The sequence below is a fragment of the Acanthaster planci genome, linkage group LG08 (assembly GCF_054643075.1).
Source record: "Acanthaster planci isolate LZ-2023a linkage group LG08, COTS_SCS, whole genome shotgun sequence".
NCBI classification, from domain to species: domain Eukaryota; kingdom Metazoa; phylum Echinodermata; class Asteroidea; order Valvatida; family Acanthasteridae; genus Acanthaster; species Acanthaster planci.
Genome location: NC_141784.1, coordinates 7,356,918 through 7,380,131, shown reverse-complemented (window position 1 = coordinate 7,380,131; position 23,214 = coordinate 7,356,918). Strand labels below are relative to the sequence as shown.

At 39.3% G+C, this 23,214-nt stretch overlaps 2 protein-coding genes across 3 annotated transcripts in view; both read left to right on the top strand.

The window, feature by feature from the left end:
* The window catches only part of LOC110988789 (macrophage mannose receptor 1-like), a 31,946-nt gene extending 28,456 nt beyond the window's left edge, over positions 1-3,490 (top strand). The window contains exon 28 of the mRNA XM_022252614.2: positions 534-3,490. Within this exon, the coding sequence (XP_022108306.2) occupies positions 534-847 (314 nt within the window). The 3' untranslated portion in view covers positions 848-3,490. The remainder of the gene's footprint in view (positions 1-533) is intronic.
* A 2,896-nt stretch (positions 3,491-6,386) lies between these two features.
* On the top strand, positions 6,387-22,543 carry LOC110988790 (uncharacterized). Of its 2 annotated transcripts, none has more exons than XM_022252615.2 (7): positions 6,387-6,564; positions 9,122-9,384; positions 10,080-10,136; positions 11,784-11,973; positions 13,116-13,294; positions 13,495-13,549; positions 16,659-22,543. In XM_022252615.2, the coding sequence occupies exons 2-7, from the start codon at positions 9,217-9,219 to the stop codon at positions 18,497-18,499; spliced, it is 2,490 nt and encodes an 829-aa protein (XP_022108307.2). In that variant the 5' UTR covers positions 6,387-6,564; positions 9,122-9,216; the 3' UTR covers positions 18,500-22,543. The 2 variants fall into 2 exon arrangements, with proteins under 2 accessions (XP_022108307.2, XP_022108308.2); XM_022252616.2 differs by lacking the exon at positions 6,387-6,564 and adding an exon at positions 8,128-8,223.
* Positions 22,544-23,214: the final 671 nt, after the last annotated feature.

Sequence of the window (23,214 nt, the reverse complement as noted above, 5' to 3'; positions counted from 1 at the left end):
ACCGATGGTGGACACTTGACGTTCTGAACAGTCTTCAGATTGTGTACTAACTGAAAAAACTGTCTCTTAAAAGTCAGTTCAGATTGTGTGAGAGGCTTCAGTAAGCAAAGCAATGCAGTTGTACGCTCATCTTGCTGTTTTAAAAAGAGGATTTGTCAAGCTGTCGTGCTGTGACTGCTGTTTTCTTAAAGCACATACAATTTGAAAGTGTTCAGAAGAGCCAAAAAGTGTGCATGGCAAAGAGTTACATTGTCACTGCTTCATCTGAGTTGACCTGATCTTCATCCGAGTAGACCCAGTCTCTTTTTCTTAAATAGTACTGTAGGTTTGGGTTCAAGAGCCATAGTAAGGTTCAGTTTTGATGATGATATAGTTCTTGTTGTCTTCCTAACCTGCATTGCCGCATGCCCTGTTTCTCTTCTTTCTTTATTTAAGGTGTAGGCCTATGTACAGGAGCCACAGTTGGGATCGGTGTTAGTGGACCTGCCATTTTTGTTATCTCTCTCCTCTGACTTGACCCTGTGTTTTTTTAGGCCTGAGTACAGGAGCCATCGTTGGGATCAGTATTGGTGGTGCTGCAGTTCTTGTCATCTTTGTCATCTGGCTTTGCTACTTCTGTGAAAAACAGAAGAACAACAGAAAAGAATGGGAGCGGCGACAACGAAATGATGACATAGATGAGGACTACGGCGTAGAAAATGTTAAGTATAGCCATGATATTGAGCTTCGTAAGAAAAAGGTAGAAAAGGATGTCGAAAAGGTTGAAACCAAGTCAGACGGCAGCTCAAACAAATCAGATTCCATTTCTGTGGCTAGTAGTAATCCATCAGAGGATATGCACTTGTAAGCATTCACGAGACTTTACTTCATAAACCCTCTCTTTGAGACTCATCATTCAAATTTAATATTAAATTTGATGCTCACTTTCATGCTGTGATTGCTGTTATCATGTGATATTATTCGAAAGGTATCCATTTATGGATGAGGATGGTTTGGATGATTTTGCAAGATTGTAAGGAGTTGGACCACCTTTAAAGCACCCTGTAAAGTTCTCAGGGTTAAAGGTTGTTAGAACTAGAGTTCCTTGATCGGTAGATTTCAAAATGTAAGAAAAAGTAAAAGCAAAATTTACTTCTTCTGATTAGAAAAGATGTCAAGTGTGATTACATGTAAATGGTTGTTGCAGTTTCCATGGTTAAAATTTGAAATTAATCATTTGATTGTGATTTATTTCTCCCTAATGTGCCCAAGGTCTCATTTTCAACAGGTATGACTTATTTTAAAATTAATATTTTGATTGCTTATGCTGGGAACACCAACAGGTATGTTTACTGCAAAAATGTTTTCAAACTGCAAAGATGTTGAAATGCTGAATTTTAGCACATCTTAAGATTTAAAACTCTTACGTATATGTATATCAAAAGAGATATTATTTCTAGTTTAATCAATAAGTAAACTTTAAACTTTTGTGATGCCTGATTTCACAGAGCAAGTCACAAACGAATCATAAAGAATGAGTTACAGTGTGCTGACACAGGCTGTGCTTTAACTTTTTTGGTGATACATTTATCGTGTAAGTGCAGTGGTTTTGAGTGATTTGAATTCTTTGTCTTTAATAACTTGCTAACAATTCCTCAATTCTCCGTACGTATAAAATCTGTTCATTACATGAGAATAAGTATGTGGAAACTTAAATATTGATTTCATCTTTGAAAGTTAATGCTCTCATTTAACATAACAGGAGAATTTCTTTAACATGGGAATTTAATAATGAACTATAAGTGAAATCCTGTAGGTTAACGTATAATATAGATTTGTGTTTTGAGCGTAGTGTTTTAGTAAGTCAAGTGTTTTTATACTTCACAGCGCTGGGTAGAAATGCTCACGCACTTATAAGTTTGTTTGATAAAATTACTGGGTAGAGAAGATTGCTGTGGCTTTGATTTACACCAAGACAGTGGTCCTGATTCAAATAGACCTGGTGGTTGGTTGGGATTTACCACAAAGAAATAAATGTCAGGGTCATATTTGAAAAAACTAGGACCTTTTTTGCCATTTGCAAGATATTGGAACGGAGAGAACCCCCCGCCTTTGTGTTGGTGATTGTTTGATCGGAATCTCAGGAATTCTTTATAGACTTCTAGGGGGATGTGTTAGGTAACAATAGTCTAGAGTGTGTAGAGATTGGACAGGTTAGGGGGGTACCCCTCCGTCCCATATCTTGTCTGGTATATTTTTGGCCACAGCCGAAACAGATTTGGTCTCTGACGGGTTACGATTCTCACAGTCAAGTATTTTTGACGATACAATCTTTCACGCAAAGCGAACTACATACCCACATTTTAATTCGAACATTCCCAGAGTTAAAATATCCCACAGGAACACTTTTCTGCATGACGCGCCGTTTCCTTTGGGCTACATCAGACTCAAAAGGCTTTGAGAAACGGTACGGTAATCCAACGTTGGGTGTTGGTAGAAGTCGCAGGTAGCCGGAGGTTCTAATAATTTCTCCCTTTCCTCGAAGATTAACACATAAAATCGTTGTATATTAATTTCAAGACTTCAAATTTTTTTGAATATGACATAAGTGACATTTTGACAGTGGTCATAAATTTACGTTTTAAACTTTCGCCCTGATAATTGAGTGGAATGATGATGCTAAATGACGACTAGTAATTTTTAAAATACGTCCACACAATGCCAAAGCGTCTTTTAATCCCCGTTTTGCGTGGCTATACGCACTCCCTTTCCGCGGCCGCCTCTCCAAGCTAGTAGACACATTTCTGTCTTGCAGACAACCCTAGAACTGTCAATGACATCACGTCGTAGTAATAAAGGTGGCAGGTGGGGACAGTACGTGTTACCAGTGAGAAACTTACAATAATGTGGTCGGTGGAGGTGCAGAGTTTTTTAACGTAACAGACTGCTTCAATAGAGACGGCAAACTAGACTATTAACATATGCTTGGAAAATGAATGATTAAAAAACAAATGAGCCATTGTCTCGTTCCCAATTTCATATATAATTGAATTTAAAAGGGTCGACCACTGTTTTCTAAAAGCGGGAAAACAAAAACCGTGACTAAGTGTCTAAAAGACAAAAGGTTAATTAAATAATGAAAAGAATTGTTTGCTGTGCACATACGCATCGCCCCCACACACACCCCACCCCAAATGACGTAATCCACGGCCCCTCCTTTTCGATCGTATGTACGTTCTTTATGGATCCCCATTCCTCATGGGAACGAGGCGCATAGTGTGTTTCAAACAAACTGCAGCCACAGCCTTTGACATGATTCCATTTTACAGTCCTGTTTTGTCCTCTTACCAACAGACGAATCGACGTAATGATCTTGTGTCGCTGTTCTGATCGTTTCATATTATCCATCATGTATCATACTTGCATTTGATCTGGAAGACCTTTATCTGTAAGACCTGAGAGCTGAGCTTTGAAACAATAAATTCACCATTAATCAGTAGGCCTATGGTTATTCAGTTGTCTGCGTGAATTGTCATTTAGAAGTATTGGTTTACTCGACAAGTGAAGTGATGAGAAGCATTTAAAATCAAAATAACAGGCATCAGTGTGAAAAAAATTGGTGGCTATTTGATTTCAATGGTATCATTTTTTTTCTTCAAGATATTCTGAAGTTAATTTGAAAAGTGGATTGTGTGAGCAACTGTATGAGTGCACGCGCGGAAGCATAAATACGTGGCACTAGCTAAATAGTGTACCACGTTAGAGGTTTCATCACTATAGAATACGATATTGTCAGACTGTTCGCGCAGAAAAAGAATTTCTCTTGGTTTAATGTTCGGTTTATTGAAGTCAACCTGTAGATCTTGATTGTGATGACCAGGCAAGCCCCACTGTGATCCGTCCAGACCGAGACAGAGCGTATCGTAACATTGGATACGTGGAAACACCGATACGCCTCAAATTGGTCTCCATATGGATGCGGTGTCCCAATTCAAGGAAAATTCTCCGCCAGGACGAGGCGCAGAAAAAGTACCCCCAGAGATTGTTTCAAAAAGAGGGGTTTGTTTGTGCCAAGAAATGGTGGAATTGTGTCAGTATGGCCCAGGATCATCTCTGTAGATTCAGGGGCACCCATCTGGGGGCAAAACAGACAAAAATGGGATTAAAAATTAGTCAGAAGAGCCCGAGAAAGGTGAGGGATGTCATTTGAAAAATGGCCGCTGGGAGGGCTTGGCAACTTTCACTTTTTGGGGGGTGAGTTTGTTTTGGGCGGATAATTAAAAAATTCATTGGTTAACCTACTAAAAAGTGGAAATCAAATGAAACCTGAAGGACCAAACAACACATTGTTTTTTGTTTGAGAGGCCTCAGGGACTTCAGTTGCCTGCCATGGGGCTCCAAACTTGGTTGATTTTACACTATTTTCAATGGAGCTTGAATTGGTTCAGTGCACCCATATCGAGACCCCGGCGCAATATAAGCAAGAGCACCCGGTACCGTGAGTTTCGGGACCAAGCAATAACACGTACTGAACTGAGCCGTTTGATATGAAAAAGGGCTAAAAAGATTGTTGTGGTTGTTTATCTGTTAGTGCTGCCCTCTTACTTTGCCGTTTTTTACAGCGAAAAAGCCTTATTTATCATATGCTTTTCGTCATTCATGTGACAAAGATGAAGTAAGCAAGAAAATTGCTAGCCAGCTGTCCCTCTGTTGAGTAACTCAAGATAATAGTCTTAGAACGAAAGGTCAAATTACAGTCGATTCCGCTGAAATTATAGTAACATTGTTTCGGGCCTAATGGCCATGTGTAGAGCGCTTTTACACGATGCGTCATCGTTCAACTTGAACAGTAATTAATGATGGAACAAAAGGGCAATTTTTGGAAATAGAACAATTGGAATAGAACGGTACACTTTTTAACATGAAAAGTCGCAAATTGGATGTGGACGTCATTGCATTTAGAGTACCACGAGTTTGGCTCCATGGCAAATAACACCTTGAATTATAACCTTGTATTACAAAGGCACCGAAATTCTGTATAATTCGGGCGATTCACAATAGTGCGCCTCCTCGAGTTTGCTACGCGTTGGCCAATCAGAACGTGCGAAATCTGTCGACCCTTTCGAAACATGCATTGAGTCGAAATGTCGCGCATTGTGATTGGGCAACGCGTGGCAAACTCTTGGAGGCGCACTATTGTGAAACGCCCGTATTATATTGGCTTACCGTGCGAAGTTCATCATTGTCATCTAAGCATTACTGGACATTCACAGTGTCAATCACAAATATTTTCCGTGGATAATGCAAAGTGTATGCAAGGCAACAATACCGGAGCTGCAATACATAGCTTTTGTTTTCAAAACTTTTTTCAGTGTGTTTGTCAATCTTATATTTATAAAGTTTAATTTAAGGAAAGGACAGCAATTTGTCCAACTTTGAACAACTTGCATGATGTGCAAGTCAATGCACACTAAACATTTGAAATTTAATTCGTCCTGATATGTGGGCTCATTTTAGCCACAGCGTGCATAGCTATAATTTGAGACGGAATCGCAACTGTTAGACAATGGGAGACATCCAAGATATAGCCCGAAAAACCGACGCAGTAGAACTCAGACAAAACAAATCAACTTGAAGAATCCAGGCTAAAGAACTTAAAAGAACAGGAAAAAGAAGAAAAGAAAAGTACAGTGTACCGTACATCGGCGGACCTAAAGCTCGAACGGCCTCTAACCCCCGCTAAATTTCTTGACCCATCCAGAATCCAGAAAATGCATCCTGATTATTTCATTTTCTAGACGCCCTTTCTGACGGACTTTTTTTTTTGGCGAAGTGACACTTTTAACAAACAACTGCAACGCGGCACTTGAAAACATTTTAAGGGTCCAGTCCACTAATTCAAGCCCCATTGAAAACAGTGTAAAATCAGCATGCACGCCAACATCCCTGAGATTTCTGAAACACAAATGAAATTCTTGTCTGGTCACTTATCTTTCAATTTCTTTTCAATTTTTTGTGGGTTAACCAATTACATTTTTAATTATTCCCACAAAACAAAATTACCCCCCAAAAAAGTGATTTTTCTCAAGTCTGATTGAAGCCATTTTTCAAGTGGCAACCCTCAACTTTCTCGGGCACTCAGGACCATTTTTCAACCGTAGTTTTCAGCCCTTCTGCCCTCATATGAAAGCTCAAAGACCCAGGGAGTTGATCCTGGCGACGATTTACACAATCTCACCATTTTGGGGGCCACACAATCTCCTTTTTCAAAAGATACTGTGGGGAGGGCACTTTCAATGCTAATGAGCTGGTCAGAAATTCTCACTTGAATTAGTGGTCTGCACCCTTAATAGGCCCCTTAGTACGAGTACGAGGCCTACACAATTTTTTTTTTTTTTTACAGTTTGAATAGCGCCACCAAGCAATGTCATGATGTCATCATCGCTAGGAAGAAAGCGTTCGTCGAAACCGTCACTAGTTCTCAGTTGAATTGGGCTGAAATGTCATTTTATTTGTTGCACAAGCCAGGGTTCCATCTTTTCTTTGAAGAATGTGAAGGTTGGCTTGGCGATTAGACTTCAGAAGGTAAATTGATATCTCACTTTCTGTAGTTTGTGCAGGATCCCATTGGCCGAACATTAGGCCATTTGTCTACCACCAGCACCAAATGCTACGATCTGCATGATCTGACGAACCATCTGACGATGACAATCATGACGGGATCAGGTCAACTCGGACCCAAACCAACTCGGACCCATTCCAACTCGGACCCACCACCATCTCGGACCCACAACCAACTCGGACCCACGCCAATTCGGACCCACGCCAATTCGGACCCATGCCATTTCGGACCCATCTCGAGTCAACTCGGACCCACTCAGTCTCAAGGCTGCATTACAACTAATAGTAATACGCGCCCGTAGACCGAAATAGCGCCGACTCTTGAACCTCGCGAAGAGGTTGGTCTTCATTTTTTTGGTTGGAAATTCAAGATTATGGCCAGATTGATCACTTTTCGTTTCAATTTTATGAACTATTTTATTCGCCTTTTCCCGAAGATACCCCCTAATAGTAGTAAAACTATGCGCTCATATGAATGTACCCGCCTTCCCCTATCCAAAATAGGCCCGCATTGTGGGGCTTTTGTGAAAGAAATACTCTGAACCGGAAACTATCAATCCCAAATTCGAAATTTATATAAATAATTCTATGATCCCTCGTGATTATGCCACGTCTTATTGCAGAAAATAAGAAACCGTGGGATCACAAAATGTTAATAATGAGCTCGCAAGCAGACATAAGACGCTTCAAAACCGTCTCCAAGTTTAAGCCAATAGGAAATATTCCACATTTTTATTTTAAAATGATTTGATTTGTGTTGTGACGTTAAATCTAGGCAGCATGCAGTGCAAAAGTGTCATTTACCAAATGCTAAAATGTAAAAGTGAACAAAATAAACATTTTCAACAAGTTAATCACGCTCCTTGGGTTGGGTCCGAGTTGACTCAGGGTGGGTCCGAGTTGGTCGTGGGTCCGAGTTAGTATTGGGTCCGAGTTGGTTGTGGGTCCGAGTTGGTCATAGGTCCGGGTTAGCACTGGGGCCGAGTTAGCATGGGTCCGAGTTGGTATGGGTCCGAGTTGGTTTGGGTCCGAGTTGACTCGAAACCATCATGACAATAGGCCCTCCAGCTCTAGCCCCACTAGTGTGGCACGGACTCTAACTCCTTAGCCACACATCCGTATACGCAATTTCGTGTCGGCGTATTGAACATTTTCAGTGCACCCACTTATCATCGTGGATGCAATTTCATTTGCACACGGACATGATCCTTGACCTTTCCGCTTTCTAAAAGCCATTTATTGACAGATTTCACTCATGTTATTCAGGTATTTTCCAGTCTTTTTGCCTTTATCCATTCAATCTAACAGGCTAGCTCTCCCGGTCGCCATCTTTAAAATAAGGTCCTTGAAATTTACGTCACTTGACCCCTCATCGTCTCGATGACTGGTCAATGTCAGAACATATGTAATACACGGACTGAGCGATGAGATACTACATGTACCAATGGGCTCTTCCAAAGCTTTGGCAGAAGTTCAGATATCTTGACATGGAACAGCCGTCGAGACGATGAGGGGTCAAGTGAAGTATTGCTCAACGACCTTATTTTAAAGATGGTGACTGAGAGAGTGAGCCTTTTAGATTGAATGCATAAAGGCAAAAAGACTGGAAAATACCTGAATAACGTGAGTGAAATAATTCAGTAAATGGTTTTTAGAAATCGGAAAGGTCAAGAATCATGTCCGTGTGCAAAAAAAATTGCGCCCACGATGATAAGTGGGTGCGCCAAAAATATTCAGTACGCCGACACGAAATTGCGTATACGGATGTGTGGCTAAGGATGAAGCGGGTGTGAGAGTCCGTGCCACACTAGTGGGGCTACTCCAGCTCCAGTGTTGTTGATGTACATGTAGAGGGTAATGTACATGTATATGTATGTACATGTACATGTATTTAACCAAATGAGTTTTTAGTTTTTCCACGAAAAGGTTTGGCATTAATCATGTTGATATGAGAGGAAAGTCACTTAGAGTGAAAGTCAAAAGTGCACAATGTTAGGGGACTCTACTAACTATACATGTACATGTACATTGTAAATGTACGTCATCTGATCATGTGCACGTATGCAGAATCTGCATTGCAGATCTGTAGGAAGGACACTCAATCTTGGTTACTCCCGCATGCTGAGCAATGGATCGATCAACTGATTAATATTACAATGTACATGTATATGTACATCATGTATGTGTACACTGTACGTCATGTGGGCATAGAATTGAAAGTTTGTGGGAAAGAGGTCGAGGCTAGCCTGTAACTGTTATTCATTGAATAAGTTGACAACTTACAACCATTCCTATTGTCTGAATAGGCCTAGGCTGTTTTCTAACTTTCTTTCGAGTAAAATGCTTTGAACAATATTTACATGTATATTATATTGTATATTTACATGTACCGGTATATTTTAAGACATGTTGTTGTTTTGATGATTATTGTAGTTAAATATTTTGATTTTGACTAGTGACTTTTTCTGCTAATGCTGGACTGACACTAATGTTGTTTCCATACATATACAATACTTCACAGGCCAAAGTACTCAAAGGATGAAGAAGATGTGAAGGGGACTGTCATGACTTGATCAGCTACTAGAACATGTTGTGACCAACACTAAAGAATCCAGCATGAAGCGTTTCATCTGTACAGACAGTCTATTGATGCTACCAATTTCTGGAGCTTTCCTGACATTGTTAGGAATCCTTCTCATTATTCTGTACATCGTTGCTAGGGGACTAACTGCTTCCCTGTACTATGTGGAGGGTGTTCTTCCTACCTACGTTGTTGCAATTTTGGTTAGTTTCACTCTTTGTGATACCTGATTTTGTAAGCTTTATAAAGGTACATATACGTGTATGCATACATGTAAGTGTTCTGTATATATGTACTGTACATACTCTACATTTTTTGACATTAGGCAAGTTAACTCATCTCAAAAACTTATGTCGTCTGATACACAGGATAAGATGTTGCAAAAGTTGTTAAAATTGGAATTCACCATATTCATTCCTTTCTGAACAGTTCAAGTCCATACATGTACATGTACCTTTTGAAGAAAGGCCAACGTCAGGAAATCTTGTCTCTCTTTGCGGTTATAAACACTAACAGTGCATGTGCAAGCTCTGCACATCAGTTGTGATTAAAAAGAACTACATGTATATTACTCAGTAGTACATGTACCAATACATCACTCCATTTCTATTTACACCAGTACAGGTATATTTATGCCATGACTAAATGAAAGAAGTCTGTCTACACCTGTAAATTGAGAATTAAGGTTATTGAGGAAATACCTTCCGGTATGCAAATAATGCAGGTCAATCCACCGTTTACATTTTACATTACTACTTTACACGAACATGTACATGTATACCGCAGTACAGCATTCATGGCAGTAACCCATCATTTCCTTGAAAAATTGTCATCTTGTCAATCACTGCCTACAGTAGATCAATGCTGACAGTTTATGATGAAATTTTTTTCTATGCAGCTGATTGTTTCTGGTGCTGCAATGATAATTCTTCTCAAGAAGCAGCCCAATTTTCTGGTAAGTATACATGTACCACCTTGATCCTCATTACTTTCTTGGTGATAAAGCCTATTCTACATTTGTCACAAACCCAGACTTAATTATGCATTGGGTGATATTCAAACCTGAATCAACAGGAAAAAATGGCAAAGTAAAGTAAAGAAAGAAGTGACTCTGCTGTATGTGTATGGATTACTCATGACAGCAGAGAGAGGGCAAGTTTATACTCATGCATATACCGGTACTGTATGCTGTTTGCACCTGTGTTTTGCATCCGTAACCTACCTGTAAATACAACAACTGTAGGCTCTACGATGATGAAGTGCCTCCCAAACAACAACAGTTGAAATGTTTTGGACAACGTTGTGCTACGTTCCCCATCAGCCATAATATACATGTGTACCAAGACTTTAACAAAGGGGAGGTCAGTGTCCCTTGTGAATGTGTGGCAGTAGTGTCTGGCCAATTATGCCTTAACCCTCAAAGAGCCAGGCTATTTTGGCCCATTTCACAGCAAGTTGGGGGTGGCTTATGCACCCCCCCCCAGACAACCAATATCATTGGAAATGTGAAATATGAACTCACTCAGACATGCCAGTATGGTTTCGTTTTTGCAAGAATTTTATGTGTATAAAAATTGGTGTCAAAATGACAAGGAGCTACTCTAAAATCTGTTTAAGGCTCAGCCCCCCCCCAAATTGCTTTGTGGCAATATCGTAAAACATGTCAAATGCATTTGTTGCTGTGTAAACTTCGGCTAAGTCGGCACTCTCAGGACTCTAGAAATTATGACGACTTACACGAATGTCAACTTGTGTTGTACATGTAAGTCGTCATTTTGCCGACTTACAAGTACACATGAATTGCCAATGTACATTATGATTCCTTGCACTAATTCCATGGCTTTGATTTACACTGGTTTATTTTTACCTCCATGGTCGTTTTCAGCAAATTCGTTCTTGAATATTATGCTCACGGGCTACAAATTCGATAATTGATCTGGTGCCCCTAAGGACAAAGCAAGGATGGCAAGCCACTTGCATATCACATCACAACTCGACAGTGCAGTACGTATATACGTGATACAGTTATGGTACAGAAAACATACGCTCATCCACGCCAGTGCATTGGTTAAGTTCGTTTAATGTAAACTGGATACCAGACCCGATGATTCTGACTACCCGACGAATCATTATCAAGGGTCATCAGGAAATCTTTGGGCAGGGAACCAGACTATGTTCAATAAAGCGACGCCCAAAACGGACAGAGAGCGAGCGTGTAGCACTAGAGGGGTTACTGATATTGATGTACTTATGATGGCCAATCAACCACAGCCTGTTCTGCTAATAAACAGTCATCAGTCAAGCAGTGTGGGACTTGTCACTTGATACTTCTTGGCAACCGCGTCGAAGGAAACTGGTGCCAAAGCACATTTTTTTAAATGCCCACTTACTCAAAGAAATTTTTTTGGTTTTGTGGAAAAAGGACCGAGAAAAACATGCCGACTTATACGAAATGACGACTTATAAATGAAATTTTCAATGGAAATGCATTACAGACTATCGAGACTTTTGTCAACAGGCCGACTTAGACGATATGACGAGTTACGCGATGCCTACTTAGAGTTTTCTGTATCAAGCATTGCTTATGTTTTTCTCTTGACAGATCTACTTGGCTGTAGCATTCAGCTGTGTAGCATTCTGTCTGTGTACCCTTCAGGCTGTCTCCGTTGGTATTGTGTCCATACCATTTCTTGGTAGCTTCAGTGCATGTGTTTACCACAACTCTCTATCTGAATGTCAGTGTTACATATTGTCAGCTAAGGAGAACAACACAGGGATTATAGTGCCTGGAGGTGAGTTTTGAGAATAGAAAATATTGATATTGTATTTCATTTGCATACGTCGCTCAGTGATAAAGTCATTCGCCATCTTCATTTTGTGAGGTGTCTCTAAATGCTGCAAACCTGAAAAAAAAAGTATGAATAAGGAGTGTCAAAGTTTTCAGTGAATGTTTAAAATTTTCCAGTATACTTGTATGTGCTATTTAATTTTTCTCCATACATGTGAAAAACAATTATCAAAATTTTTGGAATGGGCCATAAATATGAAGAAAATATGTTTTTCTTTTATAGAGATAATGGCAAAAGTTAAAATTCAACTTGGAGTACACGTATACCTACCTCAGCCATACCATTACAACATTGGTAGAAGGAGCACAGTATCATTTATCAGTAATAACATAAATAAGGGGGAGAGACTTGCATGTACACATGTTCATTATGTGTACCTTTCCCTACTGAAAATGTCCAATTCATTTACCTATTGAGACCAATTCACTTACCCATTGGATCCAATTCACATACCAATTGGATCCAATTCACTTACCAATTTAATAACCAATTCCCAAACCAATTGCTTTTGCTTGAAATTGGAATCCATTTGGGCTCAATTGGTTTGAAAAGAAAATTCGGACCTTTTTTCAGTTGGACTTTTTCAAACCAATTGCCAATTCACAATCCAATTGTAACCAACCGAAGAACCAATTGAAACCATTTCAATACCAATTCAAAAAAATTGAGTCCCATTTGAAAAATCCATTTGATGGGGAAACAAGCTGAAAGCAAACCAATTGGAACTGGTTGCGTCCAATTTGAAAACAAACAGAGAGAAAGCATACGAATTGGAACCATTTGATTCCCATTTAAAATTCCAGTTGATTGGGAAAAATAAACAGCCCAAAAAATGCCAAAAAATTAAAACCAATTGCATCCAATTTGAAATCTGCAATTGATGGGGGAAAACAAATAGGACAGAGAACATACCAACTGAAACCAATTGAGCACCAATTGATTGCCAAGTGGACCCAATTCATTCCAATTAAATCCAAGTAAAAATCAATTAGTTTGAATGCACGTATATGTAGGCCATTTTTAGTAGGGTTGGGAAACCTGTAAACAGATTGAAAAATACATGTACATGTATATTCTTTTTACAGCTGACACAGAAAAAGTGACCTTCCAAGCTGTACGAAGTTGTGCCGTCATTGAACATAACATGATTGACTGCCTGTACATTTTGTGTATTATCTACGGCTTTGCTGGTATAGCTAGCTTGGTTACTGGCTCACTGTCATTCATGCTGCTATGTTCACAGAGGCGGGCTACCAAAGAAATGGTTAGTTTTCATTGTTTAGTTATTGACCTGTTGAAAATGGTTCATTACTTTTGCTGAAATACATGTAGCACTTGCCAGTCTTACATGCATTTATATCATATGGAAGAGCATAGGGGATACACAAAAACACATGCATCATAAGCTAGTGGTTTTAACTGCTTTCTATTGATGAACACTCTTTATCTATTTCATGTCATTAGCATGCTCTTCAAGAGGCTGAACTTTCCAGAAATAGAGGAACCATGTCCTTGACTGGTATGTAATTATAAAAAATCATTTCAATCTGTGTATTGTAACTACAATGTACTTGTCAGTGATGGAATAAATAAGCTTATGTGAGTTACAGTCTTGTGCAGGAACTTGTGTGGTAGTTGTTACTGTAGCAAAACTTCACTAAACATTCCCAATGGAGCCCTTTATTGGTTGAAAGCATTGTGTTGTGTTTTGTATAGAGCAACTGTCCCCAAACAGTGGCTCTGTAGTGTGTACAATCGTTATCGTATCACATATCGTCAGCAGTGGATGGGGACTACTGCAAATGAACAGTGATAGCATTCACTTTACTTCATTTTATTTTATTTCCATATAATATAAAGAGAAAACAATGGTACATATTTAGTTGATGGATGGAGACCCCTAAGAAGCATTTCTTGTCAAGTGGAGGCTCCAGTGACACTTGTGACAACACTACAGAACCTACAGACAAACATTGTTACCAATTTACTAGAAAAAAACTAAGTACAAACAAAGTAAATGATATTCAAACGGTAACATGTACATGTAGGCTGTAACCCTGTGACATTTAACATAATTGTTAGATACACATAGCTATTTCATAATTTACCCATAAACATTGTGGAACTGTGGTTTTTTTTCAATGAGCTACACAGCGTTGCTGTAATTGCTAGATTTTCTTCCTTTACCTGTACATGTCCTGGTACTTATGTCATTTAGATGTAATCAATTACATTTTGGCAAGTTCTAGTTGAGTATCAATACACGTATGAGTATGAATATTAGTATTGGGCATTTATTTTGTTATTAGCATTTTGTGTTACTGTCATTTGCTGTGCCAAACAAGTCTCTGAAAGCTGGTAACCTTAAGTTTCCACCACAAATTAGAGAAATGTCACTCGGCATGTCCAGTAAAACAAAGGGAACGGACATGTGGAAGATTCTCCAATTATTTGCATCTGCACTGAATCACAAAGGCCTGGACAGGAAACTAACAACCTTGTGTTGCAGCTGGTATTAGGCAGACTCATAGTAGTACAGCCTCATTTACATGTCAATTGGAATTGATTCTGAGTGGAATTTTGATTCCAGGATGGAATCAGAAGCAATTCCAAAAATGTTGGATTTGCCTAACACTAGTGAGCATGTTCCGTTATTAGGTCACTAAATCCACAAACTAAATCCATAAGGAGGTTATGATACTCATCTTTGGCTACGTGTACATCTCTCGGTTTTCTTGATATTTCACACCCATTGCTTTGACATTGCTCAAAAATAAGTCGGACTACCAACCATTATGTTTTACATCTTTACATCAGGCACAATGTGATTTGGCAGATGACCATTATGTTTTACATCTTTACATCAGGCACAATGTGATTTGGCAGATGACCATTATGTTTTACATCTTTACATCAGGCACAATGTGATTGGGCAGATGACCATTATGTTTTACATCTTTACATCAGACACAATGTGATTGGGCAGATGACCATTATGTTTTACATCTTTACATCAGGCACAATGTGATTGGGCAGATGACCATTATGTTTTACATCTTTACATCAGGCACAATGTGATTGGGCAGATGACCATTATGTTTTACATCTTTACATCAGGCACAATGTGATTGGGCAGATGACCATTATGTTTTACATCTTTACATCAGGCACAATGTGATTTGGCAGATGACCATTATGCTTTACATCCTTACATCTGGCACAATGTGATTTGGCAGATGACCATTATGTTTTACATCTTTACATCAGGCACAATGTGATTTGGCAGATGACCATTATGCTTTACATCCTTACATCTGGCACAATGTGATTTGGCAGATGACCATTATGTTTTACATCCTTACATCTGGCACAATGTGATTGGGCAGATGACCATTATGCTTTACATCCTTACATCTGGCACAATGTGATTTGGCAGATGACCATTATGCTTTACATCCTGACATCAGGCACAATGTGATTGGCCAGATGACCATTATGTTTTACATCTTTACATCAGGCACAATGTGATTTGGCAGATGACCATTATGTTTTACATCTTTACATCAGGCACAATGTGATTGGGCAGATGACCATTATGCTTTACATCTTTACATCAGGCACAATGTGATTGGGCAGATGACCATTATGCTTTACATCTTTACATCAGACACAATGTGATTGGGCAGATGACCATTATGTTTTACATCTTTACATCAGGCACAATGTGATTGGGCAGATGACCATTATGTTTTACATCTTTACATCAGGCACAATGTGATTGGGCAGATGACCATTATGTTTTACATCTTTACATCAGGCACAATGTGATTGGGCAGATGACCATTATGTTTTACATCTTTACATCAGGCACAATGTGATTTGGCAGATGACCATTATGCTTTACATCCTGACATCAGGCACAATGTGATTGGGCAGATGACCATTATGTTTTACATCTTTACATCAGGCACAATGTGATTGGGCAGATGACCATTAAGTTTTACATCTTTACATCAGGCACAATGTGATTGGGCAGATGACCATTATGCTTTACATCCTTACATCTGGCACAATGTGATTTGGCAGATGACCATTATGCTTTACATCCTGACATCAGGCACAATGTGATTGGGCAGATGACCATTATACTTTAATACATCCTTACATCTGGCACAATGTGATTTGGCAGATGACCATTATGCTTTACATCTTTACATCAGGCACAATGTGATTTGGCAGATGACCATTATGCTTTACATCCTGACATCTGGCACAATGTGATTTGGCAGATGACCATTATGCTTTACATCCTTACATCTGGCACAATGTGATTTGGCAGATGACCATTATGCTTTACATCCTGACATCAGGCACAATGTGATTGGGCAGATGACCATTATGTTTTACATCTTTACATCAGGCACAATGTGATTTGGCAGATGACCATTTGCTTTACATCCTGACATCTGGCACTATGTGATTGGGCAGATGACCATTATGTTTTACATCTTTACATCTGGCACAATGTGATGGTAGATGACAATTACGTGTATGTTTTACATCTTTACGTCAGATATTCCTATTTTATTTTGACTTTCATGTATATTCAATATTATTCTTTCCTTCAGAGGCACTGCACACTAGTGATCCCAACAGGGAGACTAGAAATCAGCCCAACACTGAGTTATCCAATGCCACAACAGTTGGTGCCACTGCCACCAGTGATAGAACAGCTCCAGGTCGAAGGGCAACCATAGGTCACCATGATGTCAGAAATCACAGACCTTGTATTGTTCAAAGGTCATCGAGTACCAGTGCAGCACATGGCAGGCAAGGGAGACATAATTCTGGTGATGGAACAGTTCGAAGGGTAGCTGTCCCACAGCATTCTAACCAACCACACAGACAAGGCAGACCTCCTACACTTGTTCGAGGAGGTTATCTACAGATTCATGTCAATGGTCCATCTATACCAGTCTACATCATTCCAGGTAGTAGTAATGAAGCCTTCATTGCATTGACTGACCTGCCGTCACTTCAGCTACCCTCATTGGACTCTGTTCCAGCCTATGTCTCTGAAATTGAAGACTTGTATCCCACTGATCAGCCCCCTCCATACAGTCCAACCCCCAATGAATATCACCCTCCCACATTCTCTGTAATCATGGAGTCATCATCTACCCCTTCTTCTGGAAATAGAAGTGGCCAACCTCAGAGACTTGTTCTGCTCCAGGAAGAAAGTGCTGACCAACAAAGGGAAGAACAGACTGAGACAGAAAATGGAATTCCAACTGAACCTGCTGAACCTAATGCGACACCTGCTAATAGCACCAATGAATCTAGTGTTAATGAAACTAATTTGGAATCATCAAATCAAGACCAATTGCAAGTCACCCAGTCATCTTCAGGATTGACACCTTCAGGATTGATATCATCATCACAGTCATCTGCAGGTAATTCAGAACAGCCGGCAGATCCATGCCTTTCAATAGGAGTTGATGTTGCCTTGTTTCATAATGACTCTGATCAGTCAAGGGAAGTATCTGAAGAACGTGCAGAACCTCCCACTGCTGTAGTCAGCAATACTGAAATAAATCATCCCGGAAGTGCCCAAAGTAGTCCACCCCAGGAAAGGCCAACCCTTCTTGAAGTGAGTGAAAGATTGCCAGCCTCATCTCTAGTTCAAGGTGCTCGCCCAAAGCAACGACAAAGTCAGCATGGTCTGGGAGAGGAAGCTTACTTAGCACACACAAGGAGCTCTTCACCATCTAGAAGTTCCCAACCATTAAGGAATCCCTCACCAAAGAGAGGGTCTTCACCAAGTAGAAGGTCTGCCTCTCCTAGCAGAAGACATGCTGCTGTGAATGAGATCCCCTCCAGGCAGTCAGCCAGTAACACAAGAGAGATGACAAGAGCTAGATCAAACTCCAGAGGCAGACAGAGACAGCTTCCAGACATTCTTCCTAGGACTGATTATCATCTGCAGGACACTGAATTCAGAAGTACATCAGGACCCCAACCAAGTGACAGTTCATCCAACAGATCTAAAGTCAACCATAAGAAGCATCACCGGCAGAAGTTGCACAGGATTAGGCAAGACCAGGAATCTCAGCCCTCTTCCCATAAGGAAACAACTTCACAAAAACCACCCCAAAATCCAGACAAACGAGAGTCTCAGACAGGCTTGAGGTCCAAAACCAGAGACAAACAAACCCAACACAGCAGTGATTCAAAGAAGACTACCTTTATGAAAGTTCACAAACATCACAGCAATTCTGCAAGGCCTAAATCAGGAAATATCAAGATTGAAATGAACATACCAGCCAACCCAAGCTGCTCTAGCACGGAAAGTTTGACCAATATCTTGACATTGGTGGAATCAGTACATTCATCAGTGAAGGCAAAGCCGAAGAAACCGAGACATCCTAGTAATGAAGAGAAAGTCAACCTAGTAGACAGTAGGGTGTAAATAATAGATACTGTGTGTTTGGTCTGGATGGCATATATGGCCTATTAAGGACTTTCCTCTGCAGTGATTTCAAGTTGTATGGAATCTGCTTACATGTGAACTCACCAAGTTTTATTTATTCAAACTGAATCATGCCCAACAGTAATCAGGGGAGTTTGCATTGGCCATAATTCCCTTTTATTGGATTTTTCGAATTTTACTCGGATGTGTGAAAATTCATCTTTTTTTAAGCTAATTTCAGCCTTTTTTTGTTTACATGTGGATGTTGGCCCTCAGTTTCAGCTTTTCTCGGCACCTGCTGTGTACCAACGTATGGGGACTTTTTACATTTCAGCTTTTTGCTCGCTGTTTTCAGCAATTTTAAGTGGCCACTCACACCCCTGTTTACTGCAAGGCAGCATCAAGGGTGTTGCTAGGTGTGCAGGGGGTCTTCTCCCTGAAAAACAAAAGCATGAAAAAGAAACAAAAAAGATACAAGTGAAGTGAGAAAAAAAAGATAAAAGGGCAATCAAAATCACCAGTTAGCTTGAAAAACCTTGAAATGGACCCCCTTTTATTGTTGACAGTTTATCAGTTCATTGTCGAAAAGTGGTTTGCCCTCTCTCCCAGAAATCTCCCCCACCTGGTAAAAAGTACTTTCTCTGAACCTAGAGTGCATCCTGGCAACACCCATGGCTACAGTTGTGAAATTCAAATATTTATCGATTTAAGGCTCCATTCTTACCTTAACAGTCCCCAATTCTTTACCTCTTGGAGGATTGTGGACTCTTTGAGGTAGTAAACTAATATGCCTTTATTGTACATTTTGTCTTGCTTGCCATTCAGAACCCTGACAGTTATGACTTTAGAGGCTATTTAGCGATGTACATGTACCAGTAAGTAATCTGTGCTTGGTATAATTAATTACAGACATGTTGGCTGTCACAAGCCTGGTTCCCCCTACCCTCTGACATGCAATGTGTGCACGGTAAATTATGCAGTACACTCAAGCAGATAATTTGACTTCAAAATTCAATGGAAACTAATTTATTTACAAATATACAAACCACAAAAACAATTGAATGAAGGGGGAGCAAAATACAGATCAACAGTTTAAAAAAAATGGGTTTCATAGAAACTAGAAGGCTGGTGGGCTGGTTAATAGTTACCACTGGCCCAAATTCGGACAGTTCAAAAAGAGAGTTGGTCAATTGTCCGATGCGCCGCTTTTACATGACTCTCAGCCGATCCTCAGCGAGGATGATGCAGGTGAGTCGGGGCTGGACTAAGTAGTCCAACAGGCAGGTAGGTAGCCGTGTCCCCCTGCGGCAGACTCGCTGTTCCTTTCCAGCCAATGCAGGACCTGGCTTGATTGTGTTTCGGTACTCAATGAGGTCCAATTACAGGAGCTCCGACTCCGTAATAAGGAGCCCTGAAATAATGAATAATCATACCCATGTTTGCTAATACACATGTACATCTTATGGCAAACATTTGTGCACCATTTGACCATATTACTAATTTTCCATACCCGAAAGGAGAAACTTCATAATTGAAACGGTCACTAAACATTGGCTTTTGAACTCCCCATTGTCACAGATATATAAAGTAATAGCACTTACATATACCAGACGGAACATAATGACTAAATATTAGAAAATAATTAAAAAGAACACTTACAGTATATCCTGAGGTCTTACAGCACACTGCAAATTGTCACAGCCTGTTTTTCCTCTTTAAACTTTTCTCCTGAAAATTTGGGGCAGCAAATCGCTCTCCCAACTTATGGCTACCGCCAACACTGGATTTCCAATCCACATTAACAAGGTTGAAAGCTTAATAAAATTCTGGCTTCAGAGCTATCGCTCAAACTTGTGCTATCGCACCACAGGCCTGTCAGTGTGTGTCACACAGAACCACACCCCAGTATTTAAGGCTACCACTGCTGGACAACACCTCAGTGAGCAGGCACCATAAAACACTATTCAGGTCCCCATGCCTGGTGTGTACCCATGCGGGTGTGAACCATACAGGACCGCACCTTACTTTGCATAAAAGGGCATATAGGGAAATTTGGCCAACGTGGCAACGTACAGTTTGTGTCTTTAAATTAATCAAACACTTGGCATAAAATATCACTGACTTGTCACAATACTCCCCTTTCAGATATTTTATGGCAAAAAAAAAAATGGACTGATGTGATTTTTTAAAAATTCAGTTTTGAACCCTGCAGAAATGAGGATGTGTGCGCATACATGTACATGTACTGTTACTGTTGATGGCAATAATGATCACATGCAAGTCCTGCAGTGGGTTTCATGAAACTTTGCACTAGCCATAACCCCCGGTCTAACTTGATTGCCTAAGTTCTGCAGCATGCTTTGGGTCATTTCATAAAGGTTTGGGATTTGCACAACAAATGTTTGTATCATTTATGCCATTGCTTCAGATGTGGTAGTCACGGTTGTGGCAACAGGTGAATATATCCAAAATGAATGATCTTAATTAAATGGGTTTGTTGTGAAGCTCATCTCTTGCTTGGTTAGTCTGTAATTGAAGAATCAAGATGAGTAAACTGATTCACAGTTTTACTTGAAATTACTATTTTCATATTTCATAGTACTTATGAGTCCGGTCTACAGATGTTATGATGCCTTCAAGTTTAAGTAAATTTGAACAACAAATTAAAGGAATTTTTTCATTTTATTATATATTTCAAGATCCTTTTTATTTTGTAAGATGTATAAATTAACTTGATAATTAAATGAGGTTTTGATCGCTAGAAACAGTTACACAGTACTTATGAAAAGAGCCTGATATAGAAACTTTGCGTGATGTGCCTGCACAGTAAAGGGTATTGAATTCTTTGTATTTATTATTCGGTTTCTTCGTTTGTAAGTAAGAAGTATTTTACCTGATTTACGTAATCACTAAAGTTTTTTGAATTTCTATGAAGTTTGTATTATTTCAGTACAATTCAAAAGGACATTTAAAAGGTGGAAGTGAAGCTGCAATGAATTTTGCTTGGACACAATTTTTCTGCATCTTTGTACCTTCCTTCGATGTATGAAAACTCGTACACACTCCTATTTGGTTAAATGTATTGAAAAGTGCACACTTTTAAGTATCAAAATTATCCATGCTTTCCCGGACAACTCAGGGCACTGTTGCTGTGAAGACATCTAGGGAAGACATGGATCAGTACATTTCTGTTCAACATGTTGAAACTGTGAACCCAGAATTTACTAACTTTACTAAGAGAGGGATTGATTATTTCTTATTGCTATGCACATAAACAACAATTAGGCCAGGAAAGTCTGCCAAAACGCAGGACTTTTCTGTGTACAAACCAGTGTAACATTGAGGCTTCTTCCTGACACATCACAGTTTTGTTCATGAATATGGAAATACTTCTTGGCATAAAACCAAAAAGACTTTAAACCACCCTTTAAAATAGTGAAACCAAAGTTGAAAATAAGGTTTTCTGAGGCACAAAGGTGCATTTTACAGATCTGTAATCAAAAACATTGATTGGGGCTACCTTTTACTAGAAAAGGACTTTCTGCTTTTCATGCTGATTATGTTGACATGGTTCTAGCTTGAATTTGGTGACATTTTAATTTCTAGCCTTAGTTGCTTCAGCTTTTTGAATTTAGGGGTGCCCTTTTTTCCCACTCCTGTTGTCTTTTACTAGTTATTCTTTAAGTTTGAAATGCATTTTAATGGGTTTTTCGTGGGGGGGGTTGTTACTGTGTAATGTATTCATGTATTTCCCCATTAAACAAAAGTTATTTCTAAAACAAAAGTTATTCCTAACACCTTTCAAATGGCAAAATTTGGCCATTTACAAAAGCCATGTTAGGTTTTCTTTGCAAATGTATATTGTGTGTACTATTTGTAATTTATGCTAAATTAGTTTCATATTATAGAACTGCTGCCAAAGACATTAAATCTTGAGAGGTCAACTGTATGAATTGGGATGTGTGTACATCACATTGTTAAATTTGTCCCAGTTGCATTTATTTAGCAATAAACTTAAATTCAAAGGATCAAGAACTTTCAAAATTTTTGGTGTCTAAATGTAGTTTTTAAAAATTTAAACTTTATTGAGTTTTAAAGTCTGCTAATGTCCACTGATGTCATTCTCAATATATAATATGTTCCATATGAATGTTGCTGAACATTGTGAACATGAAAAACTTTTTAAAAAATGGAAAATTTATAAATGTAATTGTGCATGTATCAATTTGGGAAAATCACCTTACCAAATGTGTGTTGCAAATCCTTTCAAAATCAGTGCAATTGAAGTGAAGGATCTTTGTATACCTTCCAGACTTCACCTCTTTGAAACTTATGTTTGTGTTCATACATTTCAGTTGATTACCTTTCATATGCACAGGTGAAACACGTAGTGTGGCATTGGAGAAGAGCATGTGTTATGTGCCCACGTCCACGTGCACAGTGAGCGGAACTTGCTGGATTGGTCTATTTCTTCAACATTGTCCATTTCTTTTCTTTGTCAGAAAAATAAGAAGCCCAACAAAAAGACAAAGATTTTATTTCACCTTTGAAAAAATGAAGGAATTTGTGCCAAGAAGTAGAGAGTGGCTGAACCAGTGGTTGATTTGGCCATGTCATCCATATGTTCACACCTAGTCTTCCCTGGCATTCCATTAAGTACAACCCTTCCTTTAAATTGCCAGCTCCCTGAATTGCTGATACTGGTTCCTTCTACC

Excerpts from the sequence above, each read along its gene's own strand:
- LOC110988790 (XM_022252615.2), top strand. The coding sequence starts at position 9,217 with ATGAAGCGTTTCATCTGTACAGACAGTCTATTGATGCTACCAATTTCT. Across the intron at positions 9,385-10,079 it reads CCTACGTTGTTGCAATTTTG|CTGATTGTTTCTGGTGCTGC; the intron begins GTTAGTTTCACT and ends TTTTCTATGCAG. Across the intron at positions 13,295-13,494 it reads GGCGGGCTACCAAAGAAATG|CATGCTCTTCAAGAGGCTGA; the intron begins GTTAGTTTTCAT and ends TCATGTCATTAG.